This window comes from Macrotis lagotis, chromosome 1 (genome assembly GCF_037893015.1).
Source record: "Macrotis lagotis isolate mMagLag1 chromosome 1, bilby.v1.9.chrom.fasta, whole genome shotgun sequence".
In the NCBI taxonomy this organism is placed as follows: Eukaryota; Metazoa; Chordata; class Mammalia; order Peramelemorphia; family Peramelidae; genus Macrotis; species Macrotis lagotis.
In genome coordinates this window covers 451,516,607-451,543,293 of record NC_133658.1, presented here as the reverse complement: position 1 = coordinate 451,543,293, position 26,687 = coordinate 451,516,607, and the positions used below count along the sequence as shown (strand labels likewise).

The 26,687-nt window shown below is 39.7% G+C and overlaps 1 protein-coding gene across 4 annotated transcripts in view; it reads right to left on the bottom strand.

The window, feature by feature from the left end:
- Positions 1–20,100: 20,100 nt before the first annotated feature.
- JAG2 (jagged canonical Notch ligand 2) overlaps positions 20,101–26,687 on the bottom strand; it is a 142,209-nt gene continuing 135,622 nt past the window's right edge. For 2 of the 4 annotated variants that reach the window (XM_074213477.1, XM_074213478.1), the window contains one exon: positions 20,101–22,272. In XM_074213477.1, the coding sequence (XP_074069578.1) occupies positions 21,782–22,272 (491 nt within the window). In that variant the 3' untranslated portion in view covers positions 20,101–21,781. The remainder of the gene's footprint in view (positions 22,273–26,687) is intronic. The other 2 variants (XM_074213479.1, XM_074213480.1) reach the window with 1 other exon arrangement.

Genomic DNA, 26,687 nt, shown 5'->3' with positions numbered 1-26,687 from the left:
ACAGGGTACAGGAAGGAGTAGAATATAATGGTATAATATAGTAAAAATATGGAGTCACTGGGTGATGGGGAAAATACTGGGAGGAAGGGAAAGGAGATGAAGAAGAAGCCAAGAAATTTCACATGAGAATCAAGAAAAAGATTTTTCAATAGAGTGGAATGGGGAAAGCAGGGGGGAATGAATAAACCTTCATTCTCATCAGAAATGGCTCAGAGGGGTGGCTAGGTGGCGCAGTGGATAAAACACCTGCCCTGGAGTCAGGAGTACTTGGGTTCAAATCCGGTTTCAGACACTTAATAATTACCTAGCTGTGTGGCCTTGGGCAAGCCACTTAACCCCATTTGCCTTGCAAAAAACCTAAAAAAATAAAAGTAAAAAAAGAAATGGCTCAGAGAGGAAATAACATACACACTTAATAGGGTATAGAAATCTATCTTACCCTAGAGAAAAATGAGAAGAAAGGTATGGGATAAGGGGGAATGGGGGGAGGGAAGGTGGGAATAGGTGATAGAAGAGAGGGAAGATAGAGGGAGAGGGTATTCAGATTCCACACACTTTTGGACAGGGCCAGGATGAAAGGAGAGAGAGAGAATAGAATAAATGAGAGTGGGGAGGAATAGAGTGGAGGTAATAGCAACTGTGGGAAAAATATTGAAGCAACTTCCTTGGTGGACTTATGATAAAGAAAGCAACTCACCCAGAGACAGAGCCATTGGAATCTGAACACAGACTGAAGTACAATTTTTTTTTCTCTCTCTATTCTTGAGGTTTCTCATCTTCTTGTGGGGAGGGGGTTTATGTTTATTCTTATGTTTACTCTTATAACATTCAATTCACATCAATGTATGGCATGGAAACGATGTAGAGACTATCAGACAGCCTGGGGGGGGGAGGGAGGAGGGGGGAAAATTGTAGAATTCAGAGCCTTGCAAAAAATGATGGGTACATATTACTATTGTATATAATTGGAAAACAAATAAAATGTTAAAATAAAAAAAAGAAGCACATCATAGATCTAAAAGTTCTACAAAACCAAAAAAAGGAAAAACAAAAAACAAACAAAAAATTCCAAACCATTAACCTTGTTATTTTACATTTATCCCTACTGAATGTCATCTTACTTGATTTAGCCCCATGTTCAAGCCTGTTAAGATTCTTTTAGATTCATGCTGCCATCAATTGTCGCCAATCTCTCCTAGCTTGCATTTGCTAGTTTTATTCCAAATTTAAAAAAAAATAAATAGCATAGTGCAGCACAAAAATCACTCCACTGGAGATCTCTTTCCAAGTTGGTATGGTACCATAATGACAGTTCTATGAGTTGTCAATTAGTTCTAAATCCATTTAACTTACTCAAGATTTGGCCTGGATGTTCATTAAATTAAATTATTTATTATGTTAACTTCCTCCCCTGCTCTCCCTGTCATGCTCATCCCTTTAATGTACTCCTAATCTGATTTTTACAGAGCTCAAAGGAAAGAAGAGAGGTACAGTTAGTGAAGACTTCTTGAAGGTTATAGGACTTAACTTGGGTGTGGGAAGATGAACAAAATTTGAGCAAGAAGATATTTTAGGCAGGGAAATTAGAGTTTGTTGATGGAAAAAGTCCTTTTGGTGCACAGGGAACATATATGAGTGAAAAAGACCTGAAAATAAGGAACCAGAATATGGGATCTTGAATACTAGGGTGGGCAGAATCTTAGGGTCTGTGAGTAGTTACTCTTGTCTTATATTGACTCTTTTTTTTTTAGATTTTTTCAAGGCAATGAATGGGGTTAAGTGGCTTACCAAAGGTCAAACAGCTAGGTAATTGTTCAGTCTCTGAGGTGGGATTTGAACTCAGAGCCTCCTGACTCCAGGGTTGGTGCTCAATTCATTGTGCCACCTAGTGGCCCCTACTAGTCTTATAAAGAAAGAGGGACTATTGCATATCTAGCCAGGTTCCCTTAAAATTGATGTCTCATTTTTTCCAGAATCATTTGTACTTCTGAGAAAGAATCTGAAGGACCATAGAGTGAAACTAATAGGAACTAACTGACTTTCTAATAATATTAGGGAAGTAAAACTGTTTTTTTTTTAGGTTTTTGCAAGTGGGTTAAGTGGCTTGCCCAAGGCCACACAGCTAGATAATTATAAGTGTCTGAGGCCGGATTTGAACTCAGGTATTCCTGACTCCAGGGTTGGTGCTCTATCCACTGCACTACCTAGCTGCCCCGAAGTAAAACTGTTTCAGCAAAAAATTATGAATTTATGGGTAAGAAAAGGAATGGCTCCTTTAGCTGACTTGATGACAATCCTGAGTCTCTGGAGGAAGTTGAGGGAGAGTCCTCACTCAGGGCCACCAGAAAAATAAGACAGCCTCTCAACAGAAAACACTAGAGGGCAAAGAAATGGGCCATAGTCTAATAGAGCTCCCAGGGAGGAAGAGTAGCTGATGGGCCAGAAACCATGAGGCTCATAGTTTCTGGCCCATCAGCTCAAACCGCTCCCTCCCTGGGAACACTATTAGAGTAAGGCTTAACTATTTTACTAGAGATGATCTAGGCTAGTAATAAAGATGTGCTGGGGTCATAACTTCTGCTTTGTGTTTCTGGTGCTCAGCATCAACACTTATACATGCTGGGATATCCCACTATGAACTGCAGATTAACCATTCCCCACTATGTGGACCAGAGCATTGAAATCTTGAACTCAGGTCTTCTTAAGGTGGGGGGATGGACAAGGAAAAGAATTGGGGGAGGAAGTTTGGGATTTTTGGTCTTCTCCAGATTTAGTCACTTCTTCAGAAGGTGGTTGGTTTTTTCTTCCTTCCTTCCTTCCTTCCTTCCTTCCTTCCTTCCTTCCTTCCTTCCTTCCTTCCTTCCTTCCTTCCTTCTTTCCTCTTTCCTTTTTTTTTTTTTTTTTTTTGTTGCTAGCTTTCTGATTTGGGCCATTTTATTTTCTCTCTAGTAGAGCCTATGTCATATTTTTCATGTCCCCAAAATGGTTCTAAGGTCAATGTAACCACTGGTTTTTACAATTGTATATTTTATTATAGTTGGTTTCCTTTGTAATCTTATGTATTTTATTTTATGCATTTAAAAACATTATTCCATAGGTTTTTAAAGACTGCCCTTACATAAAAAAGGAAGAAGTTCTGCTTTTAGGATATTGCCAACAGAAATATGCTTACTTCTTCAATCAGTAAATACCAGGATACTTCACCATGAAAGCTAGAATAGTTTGTTCCCTAAAAGGTAAGGTTCAAGTTATATCTTTATTGATATGGATTCCTGGTCCTATCAAGCCTTATCACCTTTGGTAAGACTTCTTTGTCACCTAAAAGTATAAAAGAGGTCTTCCCTGGTGGGGAAGTGCTCTTCAGACTTGGTGGATGCCATCACCTTCTGCCTTGATAACCAGATAGATCACCTAAGCTAAATGTATACTTGTCAGAAATCCTTTCTATACTTTGGCTAATAAAACTCTTTGTTAACTGTTGAATGACCTATGAGTGTTTCATTTTATTTCATTTTTGAATCTGAGTTATGGAGGCCAGCCAGAGCTAGCTTGGTCCATTATACTCTCACTGGACTGCTCCAGTTGTTAGTCATTCACTTCCCTTTATATAGTGTTCAAATCCAGCTCTCAGTTACTTGCTAGTCAATTGATCCTAGATCAGTCCTTGAGGATAAGAAAAACCAACCTCATCTCTCTTCCTCAATGTGACTTCACTTAATTTAAACCATGCTTCCTGGGGTGCCTCCTGGGAGGGTCCTAGGGCTTGGTTCCACTGGGTTCTACTGGGTAAAGGGAATAGTAATGGGAATAGTCCAGGACCTTTCCATCAAGAATCTAAATGGGGAGAGGGAAAGGTGAGGGAGACTGCAAAGTCCTATCCTCTGGGTAATCAGAATGCAGAATGCAGAATGAAGGCTGGAGGTTGAGGGTTTATAGATCAAAGGGGTGGCTCAGAATGGATTGGGGCAGTTTTTGGAGAAAGGTTCGTGAAACTGGCCTAGAATGAAAGAGTGGGTGTAGACATCCAGAGTGGGTGTAGACATCCAGAGTAGGTGTAGACATTCAGAGTGGGTGTAGACATTCAGAGTGGGTGTAGACATTCAGAGTGGGTGTAGACATCCAGAGTGGGTGTAGACATTCAGAGTGGGTGTAGACATCCAGAGAGGGTTCCCCAAGATGGGAGGCTGGTATTCCTTCCTCTAGCTGCATACTGACCCCTCCCTTGCCAGCTCCGAATAAGAGATATACTTCCCCATAGTCTTCAGACCTGAAGAAGTGGGCACCAGGGGGGAGGACCTGTGGGGGAGCAGAGATAGGGACAGGTGGAGGGAACAGCTGTAAATTGATCCTGGCTGTTGGATGACATCATTTCAGCAATTATCAAGCTGAGGCAGCTGGGTATTGAAGACAGAAACCTGAGCTGGGCCTCAGCTGTGAAGGAGCCCTGTGCCCCAATATAGCGGGCATAGACTAGGGCCCCATGGGGCCACATGAAGATGGTTCTGGAAGCCTGGCTCTCAGGCAAGGAAATGACCATGATTTCCTCCATTCCCAGCTCGAGCAGCATCATCTCATCTCTGGCTCTGACTTGGTGAGGGGGTGCATTGTTGCCTAAGGGCCAGAGATAGAGGGTTGCCTTCGCATGCAGGGACAAGAGGCATCCCAGGCTTCCTGACAGAGGAGAGAGTCCAGAAATCCAGTCCAATCTATCCCATCTCTAATGCAGAAATACCAACCCCTCACAAGGAGCTTCTACTTCCAAACCCTCATATATGGGGAATCATCACCTTGTAAGATAGCTTATTTCATCTGGAAGCAGCATCTTCCTCATATTGAGTCAAGTCGCTTCTCAGGCCAAGAAGAACAAGTCTAATTTCTCTTCTTTATGGCAGTCTTTCAAATGCTTCACAGAGTCACAGAATATCAGAAATGAAAGAGACTCAAGTCTTTTTTTTTTTTTTTGCAAGGCAAATGGGGTTAAGTGGTTTGCCCAAGGCCACACAGCTAGGTAATTATTAAGTGTCTGAGACCGGATTTGAACTCAGGAACTCCTGACTCCAGGGCTGGTGCTCATCTACTGTACCATCTAGCTGCCCTGAGACTCAAGTCCTGATTAGGAGATGGCTACTCCTTGCTTTTAAGTTCTCTCATCTGGGAACAAACAAAAAGTTTAATCCCACTTCGTATGAAACTTCTTTTAATAGTTAAAGCTCGGGGGAATGATCACTTAGCCCCATTTGCCTTGCAAAAACCTAAAAAAAACCAACCAAACAAAAAAAATATAGTTAAAGCTCAATGGGGGAATGATCATATCCTACCTTTATTACTTGTGTGTTTTGAACTAGTCACATAATCTCCCTTGGACTCAAATGTCTTCCTTCTAATGAAGAAAATCTAATTAACCTCAGAGATCCAAATTAGCTCTAGATTTTATATTTATTACTATTATATTCCTCCTAAGTCTTCCTTCTTGGAGGCTAAATTTCCCTAGTTCAAGGATTTTTCCCAGGGTCTGGTCTCCAGTTCTCCACTTTTCATGCTCTATTTCAGTTTATACAATTTGTTGCCTAAAATGTGGTGCTGGGACTTGAGTTTACCCCTCCAGATGTGACCTGCCCAGGACAGGGGACTGCTATTTTCTAGGTTCATTTAGGACAGATCGGCTTCCAATTCCTCCACAGTTCTCTGTTCTACTACACATGCTCCATGGCAAGGAGGCAGGTGGCTAAGGGTTCTCAGAAACCTCCTCTTATCAGTCAAAAATCTTCCTCTAGTGAGACCTTCCACTAAAGCACAAAGAAATTGTAATCTGTGGTAATGGGGGGGCATTAATAATAATACATGGATGCTATGGTGTTGCTGATTGGTTAACCAAAATGGCCCAGGGACTGCAAACCATGATATATAAAAACTTGGAAGACTTCTGGTACAATTACTAAATGAGACTGTGTCTAAGTTCAGGTCTTCTACCTTTCCTTAAAACACTGAGAATGAGCCAGATAAGGTAAAAGAACAAAAACAAAGAAAAACGGGAAATGAAGGATTCTTCACAAAAGAAAACCTTATAACAAAACCCAACAAAGATGGGAAAATGAGTAAACATACACATACACATACACACACACACAGAAACACACAATGGGACCTTAATAGAATTAATAAATATTATAAAAGAAAGCAGCCTAAAGTCAGAAGGATTTATCTTCCTGAATTTAAATTTGGCTGCAGACACTTTCTAATTTGGGTAAGTCACGTAGCTCTGTTTGCCTCACTTTTCTCATCTATAAAATGAACTGGAGAAAGAAATGTCAAATCACTTCAATATCTTTGGGGAAAAAACCTCCCCAAATCCAAATGATGAGATAGGACTGAAATGACTAAATAACAACAATAACAAAGCAAGGCCAAGTTGGAAGAACAGAGGTTTAATACCATGACAACAGCTAGACCCCCATAAATAAGAATGGAACAACTAAAAGAAACACTGAAGTGACTTATAAACTCAATAAAAGAACTAAAGCGAGAAAAAACAAGATAGAAATTAGTCTTGAAATTGGAATTCTTGGGGTGGCTAGGTGGCGCAGTGGATAGAGCACCAGCCTTGGAGTAAGCAGAACCTGAGTTCAAATCCGACCTCATACGCTTAATGATTACCTAGCTGTGTGGCCGTGTGGCCTTGGGCAAGCCACTTAACCCCATTGCCTTGCAAAAACCTAAAAAAAAAAAAAAGAAATTAGAATCCCCCCAAAAAAGAATAAAAAAATTAAAAAAAAGAGAATTAACTAAAACATTGTAAAGAAAGGAATAAGAGGAGTGATTTAAAAGATACTAGAAAAATTCACCTCTCACAAATACATTAGCAAAAATATAAAAGGTCATCCATTGGTAAATGATTCAAAACCCCCCAAAAGAAGCATTTATCAACTCCTTCATCCAGTCCAGGTCTGTCCAAGAAGATAGCTGGTTCTAAGCAGTTACTCAGAGAAGAAAAATCCCAAAGAAGGCTGGAACAGCAGGAAATTCTTTAACCAGAGGCAGGGTCCATAAGGATCTCAGGCTGGGCTTCCTGGAGGGGCAGTGGAGTAGGGAGGACAGAGCCATCTCCTAGAGATTCAGGGAGACAGATCTGAACAGTGTCCATACCCCGGGACACTCAGACCCACAGAAGGAGAAAGGGCCAGGGTGGGGCCAGGACTGGTGCCCTCCAAAGTCCTGAGAGTCATTTTGGGGGAGTCAAAGGAGGAGACAGGACCGATGACACCCAAGTGTATTAGCCAGTGGACTTCAAGGGAGGCCAGGTCAGCATAATTTCTGGCATTCTATTGGCATGTTAACCAGATTTTTTTTTACTAGATTTAAAAAATTATATTACATTCTAAAAAAATCAGCGAAAACCTCTCCCTCAAACTCTTCCTTGTCTTCCCCCAATTGAGAATGAAAGGAAAAACATAAAAGGCTGTTACAGAGCCAAGGTCAGGTCTGCCCTCTGAGGACTTCAGCTCTCTATCTAGAGACAGGTAGCTTATAGATTAGTCCTTTGAAACTGAGGTTGGTGGTTACATAAATCAGAGTTTCTAATTCTTTTAAAGTTCTTTGTCTTCTAATGCATTGCTGGTGGAGTTGTGAACGGATCCAATATTTCAGTAGAGCAATTTGGAAGTATGTCCAAAAGGCAACAGAACTGTGCATACCCTTTGATCCAGCAATACTACTACTGGATCTGTACCATGAAGAGATTATGAAAGAGGGGAAAAGATCCCCAGATACAAAAATATTCATAGCTGATCTTTTTGTGGTGGCAAAGAAAGACTTGGAAATTGAGGGGATGCCCATCAATTGGGGAATGAATATTATGGAATATTATTGATTTATAAGAAATCCTGAGTGGGAGGACTTCACAAAAGTCTGGAAAGACCTGTGTGAATGATACTGAGTGAAGGGAGCAGGAACAGAACATTGCACACATTAACAGCAGCACTGTGAGAGGATCAGCTCTGATGGATGCAGCTCCTCTCAGCAGGTTAGTGTTCAAGGACAATCCTGAGAGAACTGTTATGGAAAAGTCATCCACATTCAGAGTAAAAAAAACTATGTTTTTTTTTCCTTTCTTTCTCATGCTTTCCCCCCCCTTAATTCTAATTATTCTTTCACAACATGACTAATATGGAAATATGTTAAACACAATTGTACATGTACAACCTATATTAGATTGTTCGCTACCATGGGGAGAGGGGAAGGAGAGGAGGATGGTAGAAAAATGTGGAACTCAAAAGCTTGGAAAAGAATGAATATTGAAAACTACCTTTGCATGTAATTGGAAAAAATTCTAAAAATTGTTTTCCTTTACAATATTGTTGTATCTGCATCATATAATTCTTTTCAGGTTTCACTGAAAGCATCTCCTTCATTACTTCTTTGTGTTTTTTTTTTTAGGTTTTTTGCAAGGCAAATGGGGCTAAGTGGCCTACCCAAGGCCACACAGCTAGGTAATTATTAAGTGTCTGAGACCAGATTTGAACCCAGGTACTCCTGACTCCAAGGCCAGCCTTCATTACTTCTTAATATACCATCACATTTATATAAAACAACTTGTTCAGTCATTCCCAAGTTGATGAGCATCCTCTAAGATTCCTATTCTTTGCTACCTCAAAAAGAACTATAAATATTTTTGCACACCCTTAGTTTGTTAAGATAATTGTTCTCTTAATTTACCCTCTCACTAGTTCAACTGCACAGCTTAGATTCTACTTCATCATAATGCTGCCCCAGGAAAAGCTCATCACAAGGAAATATCATCATGGAGATGGCATCAGCTTTTGTTCTCCCACTTCAGCCACCTCTGTCTCTTGGATTGGAGGGCTAGAAAGTAGAACAAAACCTCTTCCTAAAATTCCCTTTTAAAGAAGTTTCAGAAGTTCAGTTAACTCTTTATATGCCTTGTGCCAAGATCTTCTCTCCACAGTCAGGCTTTTCAGTTTCCTTTTGGGTATCATCTTTCCTCCATTAGATTATCTCACTTTTTTCTTTTTTGTATCCCTAGAGTTTAGCACAGTCCCTAAAACATAGTAGGAAGTTAATAAATGCTTATTTTATTGTATTGAAATTCCATTTTTTCCCCTTTCCAATTTCCCTATTGAGTGAGATATATTTTTGTACCTAACTACATGTATATATTTTTTAGCTCCTTTGACCAGCTGGGACTAGAGTGAGGTCAAATACCAGCTGCTCCTCCACTCCCTCCTTGTTTGTATGGATGTCAGCTTGTACACCCTGTGGGATACTTTTCCTTAACCTTTCTTTCCCTGACTCCCTCACTCTACCTGGTGTGTTGAGCTTAAGATCATCAAGACATAACAGAACCACTTCTTGGCCTTCTACCTCATTAGACTCCCTCATTCTTGATGATGAGAGGGTTCAGTGGGGACATATCATCTCCCATATTAATATGTAAACTGTTTATCATTATTTAGCTTTTTACCATTGTTCTTTCATGTTTTCCTTTTTATGTTTCTCAATTCCTGTGTTTGAACTTCAAAGTTTCTCTATGCAGCTCTAGTCCTTTCATCAAGGAGTGCTTTTCTATTTTATTAAAGGTCCACCTCTCCCCCACTCCACTCCTTGAAGATTTTCCTCATTTTTGCTGGATAAGCTATTCTTAGCTGTAAGCCTTTATCCTTTACATTCTGGAATTTGGTATTCCAAGGGTTTTGCTCCTTGTAATTGGTGGCTGCTAAATTGTGCATGATCATGATGATGAGTCCTCAGAACTTGAATTTTTTCTTTCTGGATGCTTGCAATATGTTTTTTCTTTGACCTAGAAACTCTGGATTTTAGCTATGATGTTCTTGCGAATTTTTATTTTAGATTTCTTTCAGAAAGTGACTAGTAGGTTCTTTATATTTCTATTTTTCTCTGGTTCTTAGAGATATAGGAAGTTTTATTTTAAGATTTCTTGAAATATGATGTTTAGACTTTTCTTTGATCATGTAATCAGATAATTCAATAATTCTTAATTTCTCCCTTTGATCTGTTATCTAGGTCAGTTATCTTTTTTTCTGTGAGATACATTACGGTTTCTTCTATTTTTCCATATTTGATTTTGTTTTAATCTATCTTGTTGTCTCAAGGAATCATTAGATTCCATTTGTCTCATTCTAATTGTCAGGGAGTTTATTGCTTGAACAAAGCAGCCTATCTTTTGTGCCAAACTGTTAATTCCATTTCCAAGTCTTCCACGGTTCTGGTTTCTTTTCCAGTTTTTTTTGTCTAGTACATTCATTGCAATGACAAAACTTTTTAAGCTAAAAAAAACCTTTTACTTCACCTTTTCCAGAAGTTATAGCTGAATTTGTGCTAAGTTCTGCTTTTCTTATAGATATTTTGGAATAATTCCCTTCTCTATTTGTGTCTTGAGCATTCCTGTCACTTGCTCTTTAATATATGTTTCCTTTTTATTTGCTCTTTTTCTAGCCTACTTTTTGATGTTGGACTTGCTATTGGGGCTATGTTATGCTGGGCATGGACCAGGTTGGTCTTGGAGCTTCTTTCCTGGGATGCTGAGTATTCTGCTATTCCAGGATCTCAGGGACAAACTGTGGACTTGCAAGTTTTTAGTGCTTCAAAAGTGATCTGATCCAAGGCTAAGTCTGTTTAAGTCTAAGCTGATGGTCTTGGTTACTCTTTGCTAGCAGATCCTGGGAGGTGCAGAACTGTAGGCTCCATTTGGATCTGGGATTTCTGCGTAAGGATTCTTCAGCACTATTAGTGTCTCCCAATGCAGATCTCCTCTCCAGTTTGCCCTGGGTCTGGAACTGGATAGTCAATGATAGAGCTGCCAGTTGGCACCTTTCTCCCATCAGAGCAACCTAGCATAGGTTTGGGGATACCCCATAAGGGTCTGTGACTTCCTCTTGTCCTTTGGTTCAGTCTCCCCATGTACTGAGTGATCTGTGGGGCTGCTCCTGGGTCAGACCCTGCCCAACTGTCCACACACCTCTCTGTCTCCAACTTGAGCTGGAAAAATGATTCCCTGTGTCTTTTTGTTCGATTTCTCCATCAAGCTTTGGTCTTCTCTTCATCCACACCATGACCTCTAATTGCTTGACCCTGAACTTGTCCCTCTCTTCTCCATCTTGATTCCTTGGTGAACCAATTCAGCTCTCACATCCTCCTTAATTCCTTAATCCTTTTATCATTACACTAAGTCAAGGTTCAGTCTTGAATCACTCCCAGTCTTTGTCTTCTTCACTCCTACACGTGTGTTGGTGAATAAAGGGGGAGAAAATTATGCAATCAATTGTGCTGGGATTCACTCATAGCTGTTACATATCCCTCAACCCTTGACTTGTTAATATGATCCTAGTGTACCCATCTCCTCCAGCAGATAGTCCTCTGTTATACTGACTCTTTGACTTATTCAATTGCCTTCTCTATTGGTTCATTTCCTATTACCTACAACATGCCCATATCTCCCTGTCCCTGCTAACTATTATTCTATGTCTCTTCTGTTTTTTTTCTATTAAACTTGAAAATACCATCTATAAAAGATGCCTCCACTTTATCTCATCTTAATCCCTGGGCTTCCAACTGGGCTTCCAAAATTGTTATTATTATTATTGTTATTTTTGGTTTTTTTTGCAAGGGTTAAGTGTCTGAGACTGGATTGAACTTGGGGTCTCCTGACTTCAGGGTCAGTGCTCTATCCATTGAACCATCCAGCTACCCCTCCAAAATTATTATAACATTTCATTAAATTGTTCTCTTCATTTTTTATTAATGATCTCTTAGTTGCCAAATTCAATAGTCTTCTCTCAATCATTCTTCTTGATTTCTTTGCATCTTTGACATTATTGATCACCCTCTCCTACTTGCTTTTACTCTTTTCTCTCTAGGTTTTCTGGACACCTCTCTTCTGGTTTTCCTCCTACCTATCTGACCTTCCAGATCACACCCTCTAATCATACTGTCTTTCAGGGTTCTATCCTGAGTTTTCTTCTCTTTCCCCTCTACTACTTCACCTTGCTTAAACAGTTTTGATAATTACTGCTTCATTGTTTAGATTGAGATCTTGTTATTGTTAGGTCTTTTCCTTCCCACTTTTTTTTTTAGGTTTTTGCAAGGCAGATGGGGTTAAGTGACTTGCCCAAGGCCACACAGATAGGTAATTATTAAGTGTCTGAGGCTGAAGTTGAACTCAGCTACTTTTGACTCCAGGGCCGGTGCTCTATCCACTGTGTCACCTAGCTGCCCCTCCTTCCCACTATTTTTAAAAAAAATATTTTCCTTGAAACCCTTGACCTTGGAGTCTCTCTCTCTGGGAGGGCCCATTGAGCACAGCTGTGGACAGGTCTTTTTTCCATCCTTCTATAGAAAGCCTATGCTCAGTGTGCTCCTAGATAGAGCTCATGACATATGCCGGTAGATCTTCTGTGCTGATACTAACTGTGTTGTAGAAATGTTATGCTCATTGTACTTTCTTCTTGGATTTCCTACTCAGAACTCAGCCTGACTTTTTTTTTTTAATTTTATTTATTTAAGGCAATGTTAAGTGACTTGCCCATGGTCACATAGTTAGGTAAATTATTAAGTATCTGAGGTCAGATGTGAACTCAGGTCCTCCTGACTCCAGGGCCCATGCTGTATTCACTGCACCACCTAGCTGCCCCTCTGACTTATTTTCTGTATTATATTGAAATGGTTGTAGGATCACTCAGTTGCACTTCTACCAACTTGATTAGTCCCTGGTCTAGTGATTCTTAGCGTTATTTGCCTTTTCTCCATTATCCAACTTTGAGATCTTGTATTTTATTTTTTCAATCTTTTGACTTTTTAATAACATTTCCTGTTGTCTAATGCAGTTATTAACTTCTGATCGACCCATTTTCATTTTTAAAATGTCTATTAGTTGGGTAAGGTTATTATACTTAGCTATAAATTCTCTTTTCAAGTCTGTTTTCCATAGTTCTAATTTATTTTCTCCATTGTTCTCTTTTCACTTATATCATTTTAGCTCATTTGAACCATTATGTTATTGTTTTGAGGAATTCTAAGTTATGTTTTTCTTTGAGATTTTGCTTATAGATGTTTTAGGCCTGTGTCTTTGGAACTGTGGGCTCACAATAGAATTGCTTAATCATTCTTCCAGCAATCTGCTTTGGGCAATCCCACTTTGATGGATACTAGTTGGGAACTCTCTGGGTTTAATCTTCAACCCTGATGGAGACTTTTCCCTCAAATCCTACATGCTGTTGGCAGAAGATGGGGAATAAGCTATTTGAGATTAGCTCTAGACATACATCCCACCAATGTTGGCCTACTATAGAGCTTTGGGTACTCCTAAACTCCTCTGGGAGCCCCCCCCCCCCCCCACTGTGGGCTGAGGTCTGAGTCTGTCTGGGATTTATTCATCCTCTTGCCCCCAACCCATCTTGGAAGCTCTCTCTGGTAGCAGCCTTGCTGATGTCTTTGGGAAGAGTCTGTGATCATCTCTAGGTATCCTTTGACACTTACCTAATTTGAAGATTTGAGCAGTCTATGAAACCAATTCTTGGTAGTTTATAGGTCCTCTGCTAGTCACTTGCCTTAAGGTTGCTTTGTAATCGCAGGCTGGAAAGATGACTCCCTGTAGCTCCTCCTTCCATTTCCTGATCACTAGCCCCTGTGGTGTTCTTAGGTTGCTGTTGAATAGTTTTAGAAGGAGTTGGGTTATACTGCTTCCTGGTCCATTCTTTAGACAACTTTTTTCAAGTAATTTGGTTGAAAAAGGGAAGATATAGGGTTATCTAGCTTAAGAAGATGGAAGAGTATGTAAAAGTCTTTTTTTTTAAGGAAAGAGGAGTCTTGTGTACATTTGAAAGTAGTAAGGAAGGAATCAGCTGATAGAAAAATTGTTGAAGATTCTAGAGAAGGAGGGAGGACTGAAGATGCAAGATGCTTCAGAGGGTAGGAGGAGATAGAATCAGATGTCCATACAAAGGGGGCTGGCCTTGCCAGGAAAGGCCACCTCTTTGTGAGTCTGGGGAAAAAAAGAAAGTGGTAGATAACGTCTTGAAGAGAATGTGAGAAAAGGGTGCTGTGTTGAAAGCTCTTAAGTTTCTCAATTAAGAAGAAAGTTCTCAGCTAAGGTGGGAGATGCTTAAGGAAGAAAGATAAAGTTTAGATAGCTTCACTGAGAGAAAGAGAAGTAATCAATTATGGAGGAATCAAAAGACTCAGTTGGATAACATGGATTGGTTATGCAACCAATCAAGTAGGTTGTAAGACTTCACTTGGTCCTGAGCAGAAGCTCAGTCATGTAGGACTGAGTTTTGACAAGAGAAGTGCCCTTATAGGATAAGGTGGCAACAGATTAGGGTACAGAAGAGTCTAGAGTTGAACTATTGGGCTGAGGTTGGAAGGATAAGAAAATGAAGTTATATTAAGTGTTGGAGGAACATATTTAGGATAGGTAAGGCACAGATTGAGAATCATAAGAAATCAGAGGTTGGGGAAATGTCAGATACAATTTAGGGAAGTGGAATATTTGTGACCCTGACAAGATCTAGGTTGAGGAATTGGGAGGAAATAGTCAAATATCAGAGAATAACGACATGGAGATTAAAGTCTTAGTATAAGAGGAAAGGGGTGAGTCAGATGCTAAACTCCTTGAGAAAGGAGGGAGAATAACCTGAGGGTCAGTGTACTAAAGATACTATATTTTGAATTGAGTAGAAAAATTTGAATGGACTTAAAAGGAGGAAAAGTTGGTGACTGAAAGAGATAAAGGGAGAAGCAGCAATTTGGGATCCAAGGGGTATTCCAATTCCCAAATCAGGACCAGCAGGTGTGGGGTTGGGGGAAGGACAGTTGATATTGAAAAAAATGGGAAGATAGGAATGTAGCATAATTAGTGGGGAGCTGAGTCTTAGTGAAGGCTAAGTGATGGAAGGAGTGTGAAAAAAAGTTCAAGTTGAAGGGCAATTTATTCAGTAATTACAAAGAGCAAAATGTGAGGAATGGGTAAGGTTGGAATGGGACAGAGCTGAGGGGAATGTGGATATGAAAACAGCAATAGGGAGGTCAGGACAATGAGGGATTGCTAACTACAGGGATAGAAAGAGAGAAGCCATAAGAGGAATAGTAATGGTGGCAGATGAGTGGAAAACTTCATCTCCAAGGAGAGCTGCAGAGGGAGCTGGCTGCAGCCTTCACCTGGTGGATGGTGGAGGAGGGATAGTCGGTGCCTGGGAGGTAGAATGGGTTAAGTAGAGTTCCCCACCCCCCATTTCCAGTAGGCAGAGGTGCCTCCTTGGGGAGAGGGGGTGCAGAAAGGAATGGTTGAATATAATTTTCTGCTATGGCTAAGTAAATCACCTTTGTATTAATTATTCAATGACCAGTTGACTGAAATACTAAATGCATAAGTGAACACAGAAATTTTGCTATCTTGTTAAACCTTATAGAGCTCTAATCTATCTTTAAAAACTACATATAACAAGTTGTTTCCTTTTCTATTTCTTTTTGTATCCTGAAATCTTTGCATTGATGATTAAGTTCATAAGAAAAAAAGAATTAAAAAAAAATAAACGGAATCAGCTGGGTAATTTTTTTTTTTTTTTGCTGAAATACCCTTAGACAGAGCCATGGATTAAACCGTAGGCCTCAGTAGCCTTGCAGTGTTTTGATCTCATTCAACTTCCTGAGAGTATAGCCCTCTCAGAGGATTAATTAGCTGCTCTGCAGGCAGACAACAAAACAGACAGCCAGTCCCCAGCATGGAGAGCACTGGCCTACAGGGTCTGAGCAGTTTTCACTAGCATGGTGCAAGCATCGACCATGGGCAGCCTGGGTCTTGCCCCCGGCTCCTTGCTTAGTTTTGTTTGGTTAGAGAAGCGAGGAATCACTGGCTACAGGATCACAAACCAGTCACTTAGAATAGGAGGATCTGAGACCTGGAAGGGCCCGAGGGGCCTGCCAATAGCACTGCCAACAAGCGGCCAACCAACCATCACTGGATGAGCTCCAGAAGAAAGATCTAGGCAACTCTACCTTGGACAGCTGATTGTTGGAAATTTTTCCTTTTGTTGAATCATGTGTCTGCAACTTCCACTCCTCTTAGACTTGCCTTTTGGGCACAAGTAGTGGCCCTTCAAGATTCTTAGAGGCAGTTCTTATGTCCATCCTAAATAGGATTTCCAAGCAAGGAAGATGCGATTCCTTCAATCAGTACTCATATATAAGTTTCTGGACCTTCCCCTTCCTAGTCACCCCTCAAATTGTGGTCCAGCTTAAGATCAAAAGATATGGTAGCAGGAATTCAACACAATATTCCAGTGTTTAATTAGGGCAGAGTACAGGAGTAGCTTATTGTATATGAAGCCACATGCCAGATGTTGGAAATAAAGACACAGCTCCCTCCCCTGCCAAAAAAAAAATCCAAAACCAAACCAAACCCATAATCTTTGCCTTTAAGGCATTTACAATCTAATAGTCTATCTCCCCTTTCATTTTGGACACTGGTTTCATCAATGAAGTCAGAATTGTACCTTGGGGAGGGGGAATCATTATTCAAATGAAACTGAATTGTCATAAAATTTTCATAAAATCTTTTTAAAAAAATTTTAAGGCAGTGGGGTGACTTGTCTAAGGTCATGCAGTTGGGTAATTATTAAGTATCGGAGGTCACATTTGAACTCAGGTACTCCTGACTCTAGGGCTGGTGCTCTGGTGGTGCACTGCACCACCTAGCTGCCCTGACATAAAACCTTTTATACAAATTGTCTAGCTATACATTACCTATTCTTTCAGCTGTTTATCAGTCACAAACTTAACATGCACATTTAGACCTTCACTCAACTCATTCATGCAAATGTCAGAGCATAGGGAAAACAAATTCCTTTCCCAACTCAGTGAATTTTATGTCCTGTGCCTGTAGGAAAAATTATCCAGAATTGTTAGTGTTGGTCTTGGGGTGGGAGGAACTCTCATCCGAGGTCTATCTACCTATAGGGCAGATCCATAGTGTCTCATACTAGATACTATCCCCCATTACAGATATTAGGTCATTAATAACTAGATGACACAATGGGTAGAGTGCCAGCCCTTAAGTCAGGAGGACCCGAGTTCAAACTTGATTTCAGACACTTACTAGCTGTGTGACCTTGGGCAAGTCATTTAACTGCCTCACATCCAGGACTATCTCCAGTCATCTTGATTCATATCTAGATTCATATCTAGACCCAGATGGCCCTTTGCAATTATAATTCAAAGGTTTTAAATCCACTTGTGAGGCCAGGGCAAATAACATTTTATTAATCAAAAAATGTAGGTTTAAGGTCACACAGGTCAATTTGAACCCAGTTACTTCAATATTAAACCCAGTGATCTTTTCATACTGCCAACCTAAACCAAATAATATTACTAGCTAACTACTAGTTAACATCTTGTCCACTTTAAAATTTATAAAGTGATTTCCTAACAAGGTTGAAAGGTAAATAGTTCAAATGTTATCCTCATTTTATAAATTGGTAAACTGAGACTTAAAATGGATAAGTCACTTGCCTATGGTCACATAGATAATAAGTGGTAGAATTAGGATTCAAACACAGGTCTTTAAAACTCAAACATTTAGTATTCCTTCCACTATACCATATATCCTTCTATCAAAGAGGTAGAATTCTGTCTTCCTCTTGATCACGAAGGGTTGTTATTTAAACTTAGCTCAATCCTTATGTTGGATAGTAGGGAGGTAAGAATGGGGCAAGGTGAAGACCCACAGAATTATAGATTCTGAAGCTTGAAAGGACCTTAGAATGCATGAAAGTCAAACCAACTGACTTGCTTTTACTTCAATCAATATTTATTAAGAACTTCCCTTAGAATCAATTGGTCATATTGGCTAGGGAATTACTTTCTAGAAATCAAATAAAATCTCTTCTATCTCAAAATGGCTTCATTTTGACTCTCTCATTTGGGTCTCTGATGAAGAGGTAACCCATCTCCTTGCCAAACCCAATGCCTTCAGGTACTGATTCTAGCCTCTCCTTTCTGTCCCAGGAATTTACTCCTGAAGTCATTCCCCTTTCCATAATCTTCAAATCTTTTCCTTACTACTGTATTCTTTTCTGCTTTTTAAAAACATCCATTTCCCCCCCCCCCCCCCCCCCCCCGCCCATGCTGGGAAAAAACCCTTCTAGAGGCTACATCTCTTCAAGGTATCATCCTATATTTCTCCTTCCTCTTACAAGCTATATGTAAGAAAAACCTATATCTGATTCCACTTTTTCCTCTTCTCATTTTATTTCTCAACTTTTACAACCTGCTTTCTGACCTTTTCATTCAAATGAAATTACTCTAAAGTTACCAGTGATCTTCAATAGCTAAATCAGATGCCCTTTCCCACAATTTTCATGTTTTTCTACTCTTGTGCAGTATTTAACACTGTTAACCACCTCCTCTTGGATTATTCTCTTTTCTCTTAGTTTTCAAGTCTTTTCTCCATTCTTCTGAGTGTTTTTCCCTCTTTTCCTTTGCTGGCTCATCATCTATGACATACTACTTATGGAGATCCCCAAGAATTCATAGGCAAAGTGTTCACCATGGAACTCCTCTTCCCTAAAAATACACCCTTCTCCAAACATACTTCCATCAACAACTACACCATCTTTATAGTCACCTGGGTTTCATAACCTTGGCATTAGTTCTCTTCTCTCCATCCCCATTATGTTCAACCAGTTGCTAAATCTTGTCATTTTAACTGCATAATCCATTAATCTCCTTTCTTCTAACAAGGCCACTATCCTATTTCAGACCCTCATCTGTTGTCTGGCTCATTGCAAGAACCTCCTAAATGGTCTACCTCATGTCTCCTGTCTTCATCTTCTCCCCAAATGCCAGTGATTTTCCTAAAGGGTGAGTTTGATCATGTTATTCCCCCACTAAGTAAACTCCGATGACCCAAATTATTCTTCCTAAAGTACAGGTCTGACTGACCATGTCACTCCTCCACTCAATAAATTCTAATTGTTCCCTACTGCCTCTAAGATAAACTGTAAGTTCCTTTGTGGAGCTTTTAATGTCCTTTAAAATTGGGCTCCAGGGCAGCTAGGTGGTGCAGTGGATAGAGCAGTCGCCCTGGAGTCAGAAGTACCTGAGTTCAAATCCAGCCTCAGAAACTTAATAATTATCTAGCTGTGTGGCCTTGGGCAAACTACTTAACCCCACTGCCTTGAAAAAAAAAAAAACCTAAAAAAAAATTGGGCTCCAATCAATCTTTTCCATTCTTATTATAGCATTCTCCTTTCTTTACTTCGTGGTCTGGCTAAATTGGCCTTCTTGCTGATTCTCATATTGATCACACCATTGTCACTTTTTTGCATTTGTGGGCCCCAACTCCCCCCTCCCCCCATATACTTTCATCTCACCTCTACTCTAGAAATACTGTTTCCTTCAAAACTATACTCAAGCTGGTACCTTCTCCTTGGTCTTTTCCTAATCCCCCAATACTACCCTCCCAATTTATATAATTTATTATATATACATATATTTATACATGCATATACATATATATCTATATATATAATTTGTATAAACTGTATATAAGCTCCTAGAAGAAAGGGGTTCCATTTTGTTTTTGTATTTCCTCAAAAGAATACCTTGTATATAGTAGGCATACATAATCAATTCTTATTGACTGACTCATCTCTGTCCAATCCTATTTAACAAAGGGAAATTAAGGCACAGTTAAGGGAAGTGAATTGTCCAAGGGCAAATAGGTAGTGTTAGAGCTATGACTTGAACTCAGATGCTCCATCTCCAAATCCAGCTCTCTTCTCATTACACTGCATCCTCCTTCAGGAAGCTGGTTGTTAACACCCAAAAGAGGGTAGTTAAGACCACTGGCAGACTCCACATCCTTTCCTGGACCACAGTACAGAGGGACAGAAGGAGGCTGTATGGGTCAACAGAACCATCTACCTAAACCACCTGGGCTTCAAGGTGAGAATGTGTATCCCCTGCTGAAGACCTAAGAGTGACGCAGCTCTGGTGTCTTGTCCCCAAAGCCACACACATAGCTCTTTTCAAATGCTATATTGGCAAGAAACACAGACATTCAAGTACAAGAATCCCAGACATTGTTATAAAATGTTTTAATAAATAGTTTTTCTGAAAGTTGTTTAAGAACCAAACAAAATGTATTGAACAGAGGATCCTGCACACCACTCCTGGGTTTAATGTATACAGTAACTCATTTCCAAACGACCATGTTTACACTGTGCATTGGCCAGGGTGCTTGCCATTCAGTCAGCCAGCCACTTCCCCTGCCCCCCTCCACTGCCTACCCCAACTAATAGCAAGAGAGTACAGTATCTTCCTAGTAATGAGAAAGGAAATTTTATATAGCCTTCCCATCTAATAGCAATGAACTGAAGCAGGAACAGAAGTCCTAACCAAACCAAACCATGCAGGCTTTCTAAGGGGATTCCCTCACCTTGGTAGCTCCGCTGCTGCATCGTAGAACTACCATTAACTGAGCTGTGAACAGAGGAGAAAAAATTATTGTTCCCTTCATCAGGCCTGTTTTTAAAATGCCAAAAAATACATTAATACCATGTGTAATTAACATTCACAAAGGAACCCATCTGTCTCTCTTACAGGTAGCCACACACACACACACACACACACACACACACACACCCATCTGCAGGCAGGGTGTCCCTGTATGTTTGGAAGCCTCAGGTCATTAAAAGTGGGGCAAACAATCACTGTAGGGTCTATTTACACATCCCTGCTGGGTCATCCTGACCCAACAGGGAGGCAGTCCCAGCTTTGTCTTAACATCCTGACCTGCTCATTCCATCCTCTCTAGCTTCGTTTGTCCAGGGACCTGGAACATTCCTGTAAACAGTAGCCTGCAGCATAAATTAAGGAATGACACGTCAATTTTTTTTTTTAAAAAAGGGAGACTGAAATATTTTAAGTTATTAAATCAAATATACAGAGTGATTCATTTAATATGTACATATGTACAGACGCACATGTTCACAATCAGAGCAGAAAAGGAGCAGGTTGGGCTGGGCCTGGCCGAGCTTGCCAGGGGGGTGATGGAGAGATGGCAGTTTCTGAAAGTTGCGATAGAAAAGTTTATCTCAAGGCACTTGTCCCATGCTTCAATACTGCGATCCTAAAGGACTTGAGAGCAAAAAAGAGGAAGAAGAGACAGAAAGGCCACATTTGAACCACAGTTGAAAGAGCTCTATAGCTTAGTCCCAGCTATGAAGGTAAGGCAGATCTGCAGGTGGGGAGCAGCCGGCACAGTCACAAGTGCAGTTCTTGAGCCCGCCAGGAGCCACCAGGCTCGGGGCATTGGCAAACGGGTCCCACAGGGTCCTCAGTCAGGGGCTTGGGAGCCACCATTCAATCAGATCAAGGAATAAAAAAGAAAGATTCTGTAAACAGTGTACAATCTCTTATAATAAACTTTACACAAAATAGCGAAAATACAGATACCGTTTTGTTTCTCCTCTGCCACAGTGAGTGTTTTATAACTTTACAAAAATAGCAACTATTAAAGAATACTCAATTGTTTTTCACCTGACGGTCATTGAATAATTTATACAAGACTAAAGAAACATAGAAAATAAACTTTTTTTTTTTTTACACAAAATAAAGAAACTATAAACATTACATTTGACTCCAGATACGTCGGTTCTTGAGGCAGAACAGAGAGTTCCCCTTCCTCCCCCTGCCTTGCCCCTGCTGAGCCAGGAAGTGTAGGGGACTTCGGCTCCCCAGCTCCTTGGGGCTAATCTTTTCCATCTTCATAGTCATTCACATTCTTGAGAGATCTGTTGTCTATTTTGTGGCTTGCCCCTGGCTGTGCCCACTTTCCAAGGGGGCTCTCCTTGAGGTCCCCTGGTCCTTTGGTGAGTGAAGGCTTTTGGAGTTTTTGAGAAAGGAACTTCTCTACCTCAATGACCTCTCTCTCTTCCTCCTCCTCTTCCTCTTCTTCCTCCTCTTCCTCATACTCTACGTACTCCTCCACCTCATCACGAGTTCTCTTAGGAGGAGAAATGAAGTTTTTGCATTCATAATAAATGTCTTTGTTACTATACGGTTTGTCTATAGGGTTCCTGATGGGGTTCAGGGTGGCCCACTGATTGTTCACACTATCTTCCCTGGGAAGTCGGCTTCTCTCCCTCTCTTTTCTTCTCTTTCGAGTCCACCACACGCAGATAATGATGCACGTCAGCCACACGATGCTGAAGACCCCACAGAGGATGGGAACCAGGTAATCTAGGCAAAAAGGGAAGAAAAAGTCATTCAGAGCTAGGATTTGTGTCTATACATTAGCACTATCTAGTGCTATCAATCTAGAATCTGTAAAATATCTGGTATTTCTGTTCAGTTTCTGAGGATTAGCACAAAATAGACCCCTCAATGCCTTCCCCATCACCTACCTGCTCTAGTCTTCCCACAAATCAGCTCCAACATCCCTTTTTCATAGTACTATATTATCTGTACTAACTAAATATGCCACCCTTTCTGGGAGGGTACAAACATATTTAAAATCACATTCCCTGCACATGGCCCACATCCCAGAACTAATGAACACAAGTAGAGAGAAGGGTCAATGACAAGAATGTTGGAGCAAACTGTGAAGGTGGGGCTGTTTGTTTTCTGCAACAGCCAAGTAAGTGGTATCTTGTTAAAAGTTCAAGAGGAGGTAACAGGAGTGATTTCGAGGCAAAAAGGGAGAGTGAAGTGTTTCTTCAAAAAAAAAAAATGGAAGAAGGGTTTTAAGTAGTAATAATAGTCAACAGTGATATAGAACTTTTAAGGTTAGGAAAATATCTTACATACATTATTTCATGTTATTCTCACAACAATCCTGGGGGATAGTTACTGTTAATATCTCCACTTTACAAATTGAAGCAGGCACAAGTCAAGTGACTTGCCTAGGGTCTCACAGTCAATAAGTGTCTGAGGTTGGCATTCCATCCATTGTATAACCTAGCTGAGTCTAGGTTTTAAGGTAAAAAGAAAAAAAAATTGCTGAAAAAGCAGAACAGTATGCTGCCCACCATCAGAAAGTTGCAAGGTGAATACAGCATGGAGGACAGCATTTGGAAATAAATGATAAGTTGAGGCTGTCATAAAAAGAGAGCTGGTCCTCTCTAGAAGAAACTTCCAAAATGCTTCAAAAAATGATTATCCACAAACAGCATCAAAGAAAAGACCATATGGTAAGGCCTGGCCTATGAAGAAATGAATAATGTGGCTGTAAGTCTCTTTGATGAAGAAACTGCTTTTAGATAAGTTTACTTGGGGGGGGCAAGGAAATTGGGGTTAAGTGACTCGTCCAAAATCACACAAATAGCAAGTGTTAGTTGGAGCTCTGACCACTGTGCTACCTAGCTGTCTCTTTTTAAAAATAAAAAGATGTACTTAGGATATGATGAAGAATCCCCCAAGACTTTGTCAAAACTGATGACTCTTATTCTACTTCTGGAGTCACATGGGATGCATGTTATTTCTAGAAGAAATCTAGAGAAAATATTACTAGAAATTATGAAGACTTAAATAAAAACCTAAAGAACTTGGGGCAGAAGTTATGTTTTAATCAGTATTACTTCCTATTTCAAGATATACAGCAGAGTAAAGACAGATTTGAAAAGTCAACTATTCGTTAAAAAGATGGTATGTGAGAACAGGATATTTCTAGATCATGGTAGAAAATACAGGATTGATGTTTTTTTCTTAAAGCTTGGTGGGAAAAAATGTTTTTATTAGAGACTTGAAAATCGAATCAAAAGGACTTTAAACTTTTGGGAGAGAGAAGAAAATTGTTTACATATCAACCAAATTAGATACCATAGAAAAAAAAAACTGTAGCATGTAAAGAATATTAGTAGAGAAGCCTAGTAATTCACAGGGGCCAAAATACAAAAAAAGGAGGCAGTGGTAAAATTCAGGGCCTCAGGTATCTATGAACAAAGTACAGGTAAACAAACAATGTGAAAAAGGAGACATCTTTCAGACTTGTTAAGTCTATAAGATTCATGGCTGGAATGTGGTCTAGTAGGGCAGAGCTTATCCAAAGATACAGGACAGGTAAAAGAGGGGATGAAGTTGCACTGTACATTAGGAAGATTGTTTATATTTATGTGAGAACAGAAACTAAATAGAGGAAACCTGCTGGAGAACACTTGAGTGAAAGTAAACTGAGGAAGAAAAGGAAGGAATGTGTAATACAGAGCACTTAGACATAAGTAGGACACAGACAAAAGAGTTTGGTCCAATAGAATATAATGGAGAGGGGGCTACAAGTATCTAAACTTGGTATATACGATTCATCTGTTTATGTTCTCCTGGATTTTCCCTCTTTCTTCTTTCAGCCGATTTTCTCCTCCGTCTCCCAAACAGATTATTACTAAATTCCTGGCTTGTCTTAATGAAAAATCCATAATTCAGAAGGCGGTTTTTTTCCTTTAGTCATTCAGCTGTGTTTGATTTTTAATGACCTCATGGACTTTTTGTCCATGGAATTTTCTCAGCAGAAATACTGGAGTAGTATGCCATTTCTTTCTCTAGGGGATCACCTTTTGTCAAAACTCTCCACCCTTACCTATCGTGGGTAACCCTTAAGGTAAAGTGCAGGATTTCACTGAGCTACAGAAAGTCCTTCTTTCCACAATGAGGCAGTGATGCAAGAATCTGGTGTAAGTATTAATAGGAAGTGTTCTTTTTAATTCTACCCATCTTGAGGGGCTGGTTGTAGAAAGATTTGGAACTTTGAGGGAGTTGGGGAGGAAGAGACAATCTTAGAACTTGTTTTAGAGAATAAAAGGAAATTGGCAACATATCCCAGATTTTGAAAGAAGAGATTTAAGAGTTAAAAAAGGAGAACTAGGACATCATTGCCTACAACTCTATAGAATGGAATTCTAACCCCCCCCAAAAAACCAAACCAAAACAATGCCAGTGAAGAAGAAAAGAGGGAACTGTCTAAAGAGAACAATGTAGATACACAGTGAACTCAACCCACCTGGATTGGAAAAAGAAACGGAAGCAAGGACAGGTAACAGAATAAAACGATGTATGACATGATCTCCTAAAAACAGTATCAGATGAATGCTGAAGATAATCAACAGGGTCCATCTTCTTCCCCAGCCGCCCCTTGCCCCAATAACAAGTACAAGGGCCAGAAAAGCACCAGTACTTGGATGGATGAATAATAATGATAGTGGAAAAAACATAAAACAATTCAGCTCTTATTTTGCTTCTGTATTTGGTACCAGGGCAAATGCTCTTGGCAGTGGAAGGAGCAGAAGTGGCTAACAGAGAACTGAAATCCAAGCTGATGGTTGATGAATTCATTTTATCATGCCACACTACTTAATTTCTTCTTTTGACTGGGTTGCTAGACTAGAGGAATGTTATAGGCAGATGCTAACATATATATACATATACATCTATATACATACACACATATACATCTATATACATACACACATATACATATATATACACATATATACATATACACATATACGTATATACACATATACACACCTACACACACACACATATATATATGGCATGGGCCGTAATATTGGTATTTTGCATACCAGTTGGAGAGATGTGGGTTAGAGAACAAGATATTTAGGTAGAGCTGAAATTTCTTCAATGAAGAGAAGTCAAAAGTAGTCATTAATGATTTCATAACTTGAAAGGAGGTCTACAGTGGAATGATACCCTTATTTCTGTGCTTTTTAACATTTTTAGAAATGACATGAATAAAGTCATAGAAGATGTGTTGTCCAGTATACAGATGACATGAAGCTGGTTGTGATAGTTAACATGCTAGTTTGACAGAGTCAAGGTCCAGAAATATTCTCAACAATCTAAAAATCACCAGGCCAAATCCATAAGGTGAATATTAAAAGAAAAATAAATGTGAAGTCATCATTGGGATTCAGATCAATATCAGAAATGTAATATAGCAAAACAACCAGTAGATCTTCCCAGGAGTTTATTTTAAAAGGATTTTAAAAGGATTTCTGGGCAAGTTAAGAATGTGATATGCAAGTCAAAAAATATCTTTAGAATACATTATTACTAAGAGAGAAAGGTGACCAGAATGAAGAAGGTGATAGTCCCACTGTATTCATATGTGGATTCAGACCCTATCTGGAATTTTTTTTAAATTCTAGGTTTTCAATTAAGGAAAAACACTGAGAGGATGGATCATACCACATGAAAACTATCTGAAATAGACAGAAATTTGAAGGGAAGATGGGTATTGGATGCTAGCTACTTCAAATATTTGAAAGACAAACTAGAGCTGGGCCCAGAAGCAATCAAATTAGAAGCAACAATGAGCAACATGTTTAGACTTGGTGTAAAGAAAAACTTCCTAATAGGTAAAGCTATTCAAAATTAAAATGGGTGGACTAGGGATGTAGTAGGTTCTCCTTTGCTTGAAATTTTCAAACAAGAAAAGACCTGTCAATGGAGTGAATTTTACTGCATCCTTTCTAACTTCAAAAATTCTATGATTCTGATCCTATCCTTTAGGAAGTTCCAGCAATGCTCTTTAACCTGAAAGGTCTAAGAAGGTGCAGGGGAAGGTGAAGCTGTTCTTTTTTTCATCAGTTCAAGGTAAGCCTGAGATTCATCCTGGGGGGGGGGGGTGTCACCTAATGGTG